This window comes from Raphanus sativus, chromosome 4 (genome assembly GCF_000801105.2).
Source record: "Raphanus sativus cultivar WK10039 chromosome 4, ASM80110v3, whole genome shotgun sequence".
Taxonomy (NCBI): domain Eukaryota; kingdom Viridiplantae; phylum Streptophyta; class Magnoliopsida; order Brassicales; family Brassicaceae; genus Raphanus; species Raphanus sativus.
In genome coordinates, this window is record NC_079514.1 from 34110691 (window position 1) to 34116953 (window position 6263).

Consider the following 6263-nt stretch of genomic DNA (forward strand, 5'->3'; position numbering starts at 1 on the left):
GAAGTAGGATTTTTGTTTTTTTCTATATTTACTATTTTCTGTCTTCTATAAATTACTGTGCTAAGAAGAATTAGAAAATATCTAAAATAAATAAATAAAACAATAGTCAAATAAAATGGAGTTCTCTCTAAAACCTTCAACTCTAAAGGTGGTTTCTCTTGATTTATTCAATGCTATTTTAACAATGTCATGCTTCTAAACCTTTTTGTAGTGATATCAAATTCGAGAGAGAATCTGACGTGATTTTTTTTTTCCAACAGATGACTCGGACAAGTTTTGTCATAGTAGTAGTTTTAGCAATCAGCAGTTTTCAGATGATGGAATCATCTCCAGGTCTAGCCAACAAGGTGCAGGCAAATATTCAATATAACGCGATTAATTGTCGAAAACATAGCGCAGTTATAACCGAATTTGGAGCCGTGGGTGATGGAAAAACATCAAACACAAAAGCGTTTAAGGAAGCCATTACCAAGCTTGCTCCTAAGGCGGCCGACGGTGGAGTGCAGCTCATTGTTCCACCGGGAAAATGGCTTACCGGAAGTTTCAACCTGACCAGCCATTTTACTTTGTTCATCCAGAAAGATGCAACTATTCTTGCTTCTCAGGTATGACTATGATTTCCATTCTAGAAAAGAGTCATTATAATTTTGATAAAAAATTGTGCAAGAAATTATTCATTTATAAGATTTTTTTTTCCTTAGGATGAATCTGAATATCCAGTGGTTGCGCCATTGCCATCGTATGGACAAGGAAGAGATGCAGCTGGGCCAACATTTGCTAGTTTAATTTCTGGCACAAACCTAACCGATGTTGTTATCACCGGTAAGCAATAATATAATAAAAATATCAGTCCCAAGAATCATTGTTTAGCATCTTGAATAATGTGTGTTGTTTAATATTCATCTGGTAAGGTAACAACGGAACAATCAACGGACAAGGAAAATACTGGTGGGTGAAGTATAGAAGTGGTGGATTTAAGAATATCACGAGGCCTTACACACTAGAGATCATGTTCTCTAAAGACGTTCAGATCTCGAACATCACGATCATCGATTCGCCTGCATGGAATATTCATCCAGTGTATTGCACTAACGTCATCGTTAAAGGTGTTACCATTCTCGCTCCTATCGATTCTCCTAACACCGATGGAATCAACCCTGGTACGTACATGTCCCACGTTGCATAGCAATATCGAAGTTTTATCAATAGTTAGTTGTTTGCGTTTCTATATTATAATATTTTAACATAATTTTATTTGTTTTTCATACTCTTTTGTTTCACTGTTGACTGTACTCTTTTATCAGATTCTTGCACCAACACGTTGATCGAAGACTGTTTCGTAGTCTCCGGAGACGATTGCATCGCCGTCAAGAGCGGTTGGGATCAGTTCGGTATCAAAGTCGGAATGCCAACTCAGCAGCTCTCTATCCGAAGACTCACATGCATATCTCCTGATAGTGCTGGAATAGCACTCGGAAGTGAAATGTCCGGTGGAATCAAAGACGTTAGGATGGAAGACATAACGTTGCTTCAGACACAATCCGCTATCCGAATCAAAACAGCTGTTGGTCGTGGAGGTTACGTTAAAGATATCTTTGCTCGAAGGTTCACAATGAAGACAATGAAATACGTTTTCTGGATGAGTGGTGCCTATAACCAACACCCTGCTTCGGGTTATGACCCCAAGGCTATGCCCGAGATTACAAATATTAATTACCGTGACATGACCGCGGATAACGTTACGCAGCCCGCTAGGCTCGATGGGTTCACCAACGATCCTTTCACAAAGATATGTATGTCGAATATAAACATTGCTTTGGCTGCTGAGCCCAAGAAGTTGCTGTGGAATTGTACGGCCATCTCCGGAATTTCGAGCAAGGTGACGCCAAAACCGTGTAGCTTGTTACCGGAGAAATCTCCCATTGACTGTGCTTTTCCTGTTGATAAGATTCCTATTGAATCTGTTGTCCTGAACAAATGCTCTGCTTAGAGAATGTTGCGGATATCATATTTTTTAATTTCATCATCATATAATATATACTAGATTTTGACCCGCCCGTTTATTTATTTATTATTTAAATATTCAATGATGTATTTGTAATATTTAAATACAAATTTAGATTGAAATTTAATCTTTTCAGTTACAATAAAAATTAAAATTATAATTTTAATAAAATATTCTGATATAAATTTTAAATTTCTTAATTAAAATAATATAAAATTGGGTCATAACTTTTCCAATTCAAAATCTTAACATCCCTCTAAAACAAAGAAAATAAATTTATATATACATAAAATATATAAACATATTTGGAACTATAATGTTTATTAAAATAAATTTGTTAAAGAAAAATAATCTTGCGCTGTTTTTGTTTATTTCAAGAGCTTGACCCGTGACCTTATAAATATTTTCTTTCACTTTAATTTTTTTTCTATGTACTAATAGTATACTATATATATATATATTTGTAAATTAAAATGTATTACATAACTGTTAATATAATATTTTAAAACATAACTATTTTATTATTACTTTAAATATTTTTTGTGATTTAATCGTCTATTATATCACTGTGTATCATATAAGCAAATTTTATATTTATAACTAATTGGACTTATATTATGAAATCATTATGCTAATAATATATGAATAAATTATTTTATATTTTATTTATATGTTATATAAATTGATTATGATGTGTGATATTTTATTTTATTATTTATTACTAATAAATATCAAAAATATTTAATATGTTAATACGAAATATATTAGGAAATCCGTTTTGGTTAAGATTTTATTAAGGAAATCTATTGTATAAATTAGGAAAAAATATTAAATGCCTAAATATATTATTTAAATTAGGAAAAGACAAACATACTTAAATATAGCTTCATTTAATACTTTAACGGCATGACAAAGTAAATATAGTGGAAAACTAAAGGTTAATCTAATTTTGTACTCCCCTTTTAATAGAATAGATATTTTAGAGAACATGGCCCAGCTGCTACTGTATTGTATAAAGCTGATAGGTTCATGCATTAATGGTTTTACTATACTAAACGAAGTTATATATAGTTAGCTTTGTGGAATTATTAAGTTCCTTAATTAATTAATACATGATTATAAACATTTGAGAACATGTTCATCGTCTATTTACGGATCCTCCTGTACTCAGCGGTCTTGGTTTGTCCAGGATCGAATTATTATGTGAGATAAGAAAAGTGATCTAAAAAGGTGATGTGCATCTCTATTTAGGTAGTATTGAACTGTTCACATAATCACTCGAGTTTCTATGGCCGAAATAATTCGACAAGTACACTGTTTATAACCAACTGCTTTCACACCGGGGGAAGACCATGATTTGATTTATGCAACTCTTTTTTTTTTTTTTTTTTTGCTAAAATATTTTCTATTTATGCAACTCTTATTTTAGATATTCATAGATCCTTGCTATACAAAAGCAATAAGTAGACTATGTTAATCAAAAGTATGTTAATCAAAAGAAAAAAAACGAATTCACTATCTGGAGTATAACAAAAAGAAACTATATTATGAGAAAAGTTAAGTCTTCACTCTAACAACACCAGTTCTTTCGAAAAACACTTGTTGATGTACTTTCAAATTGTTAGTTACAGGAACGCAAGTCTTAACAGAATACTACATAATTGTGTTAAGCTAACACAACATACTGCAAAAGATTTAAGGTAACACAACATACTACAAATTAATGTACAAGTTACGGAGTAGATTGCAAAAGGTGCAAGTTAAGAAGCAGACTGCAAAAAGGTATGTTACATGGCAAATTATAAGACCACCTCCAATAGGGATATCTAATTGGAGTTCTAAACATACATATATGTAAAATCATATAGGCAACATCGATTTTAAAATAGCAAAAAGGGATTATGTTTTATGTTTTCGATTTGCTTACTATTAACTCTCCATAAGTGATTTCCTTTTCTACATCTATAAAATTGTGCTTTCGTTCTCGTTTTTGTTTCACTAATATGATTTTGTTTTTTTTTAACTTATTTTGTGAATTCAGTGAATTACATAAGTCACAATTTAAAAAGATAGACATCTTTAAAAAAATAGTTTCACTCCAGATACATATCTAAAAATCAATTTTTTGAAGAAAATCACCAGCAAACTGTATTCAGATATTAGTGTTCAAATCTAATATATCAAGCTGTTATAAAAAAATAAATATCTACTATAGGTTCACCAGTTTGGTCTAAAAATCATCTAATTCTAAAATAACAAAACAAATTACTTATTTTATTAATCTACGCTTTTGAGGTTTAGTTATTTAAGAGTATATCGATAAAAATATATGTAAAATATTGTATAAACTAAGAACTGTTTGATTTATTAAATGATAAACCAAAAAACTTATAATAAATAGTTCAAATCTCTCATTCTTACAATTATAATAGCTAGGTAGGATATTAAGGAGAAACAAATATTAGACAAATGTTCAAATCTCTCATCCTTCGAACAAACTCAAAAGGAGTTAATTGGAATATTGTTATGATATTTTATTAAATCAAGACTAAATTATTTAATATGAATGAAATAATATATATAATTATATATGTATATATATATATAGTGCTTCCAATATTAAAAATCACTCCGATTTGAATAAGTGTATTTCTGAGATTTTCAGGATCAAATAACATATTAGAAATCAAATATTTAAAAAAATAATTTGTATACAATTTATACCTTTTGTTTGAAGAAGTGTAAGCACATAAATTAAAACCAATACTTTTTTATTTACAGTCCTATTTTTGAAAATAATAAAGAAATTATTTTATTTATTTTATATGGTATATAATTAAACTTTAGTGATATTGACTAGATAGATATATAGTACATTTTAATATAAATATTTATTATTGACACTTCCTACTCATACAATTTTATTAGCATTTAGATATTTGCTATAAAAAAAATTGAAACTGTTAATCACAAAAAATCAATGTGAAATTTTTCAATACAAATTTTAAAAATTAAAATATTAAGAATTCAATCATTTTGCGTAAATTTTGAAAGTAACATATTATATATAGTAGATAATTTAACTTAAATGATATGTATATGTATATAATATGAATATCTATTAATGAAATTTCATATTCATATTCATATGATTTATGATCATTTGTATCTTATTTGAACAAAAAAACAAACAAATCATTGATCATAAAATCATGGATAAAAATATATGTAAACTATTGTATAAACTAAGCACTGTTTGATTTATTAAATGATAAACCAAAAAACTTATAATAAATAGTTCAAATCTCTCATTCTTACAATTATAATAGTTAGCTAGGATATTAAGGAGAAACAAATATTAGACAAATGTTCAAATCTCTCATCCTTCGAACAAACTCAAAAGGAGTTAATTGGAATATTGTTATGATATTTTATTAATTTTTTAGGAATAAAAATCAAGACTAAATTATTTAATATGAATGTATATATATATATATATATATAGTGCTTCCAATATTAAAAATCACTTCGATTTGAAGAAGTGTATTTCTGAGATTTTCAGGATCAAATAACATATTAGAAATCAAATATTTAAAAAATAATTTGTATACAATTTATACCTTTTGTTTGAAGAAGTGTAAGCACATAAATTAAAACCAATACTTTTTTTTATTTACAATCATGTTTTTGAAAATAATAAATAAATTATTTTATTTATTTTACATGGTATATAATTAAACTTTAGTGATATTGACTAGATAGATATATAGTACATTTTAATATAAATATTTATTATTGACACTTCCTACTCATACAATTTATTAACATTTAGATATTTGCTGTAACAAAAATTGAAACTGTTAATCACAAAAAAATTAATGTGAAATTTTTCAATACAAATTTTTTAAATTAAAATATTAAGAATTCAATCATTTTGCGTAAATATTGAAATTAACATATTTTATATAGTAGATAATTTAACTTAAATGATATGTATATGTATATAATATGAATATCTATTAATGAAAATTTTCATATTCATATGATTTATGATCATTTGTATCTTATTTGAACAAAAAAAAATAAATCATTGATCATAAAATTTTCAGTGTGGAATTTAACCATTTTAGTAGTTTATAGTCTTTTTAAAATTCAAAATATAAAATATATGAAAAATCTAAATTTTTATTTTATCACTAATGTGATTATTTAATTTATTTTTAATAATAAAAATTAAACAAAAAGAGAGATGATAAAA

The 6263-nt window shown here is 27.2% G+C and overlaps 1 protein-coding gene across 1 annotated transcript; it reads left to right on the forward strand.

The window, feature by feature from the left end:
- Positions 1-86: 86 nt before the first annotated feature.
- LOC108852436 (probable polygalacturonase) lies at positions 87-2051 on the forward strand. Its single transcript, XM_018625943.2, has 5 exons — positions 87-148; positions 261-605; positions 702-822; positions 912-1160; positions 1305-2051. Exons 1-5 carry the CDS (start codon positions 116-118, stop codon positions 1988-1990), a joined length of 1434 nt encoding a protein of 477 aa, XP_018481445.1. The 5' UTR covers positions 87-115; the 3' UTR covers positions 1991-2051.
- The last annotated feature ends 4212 nt before the right edge of the window (positions 2052-6263 follow it).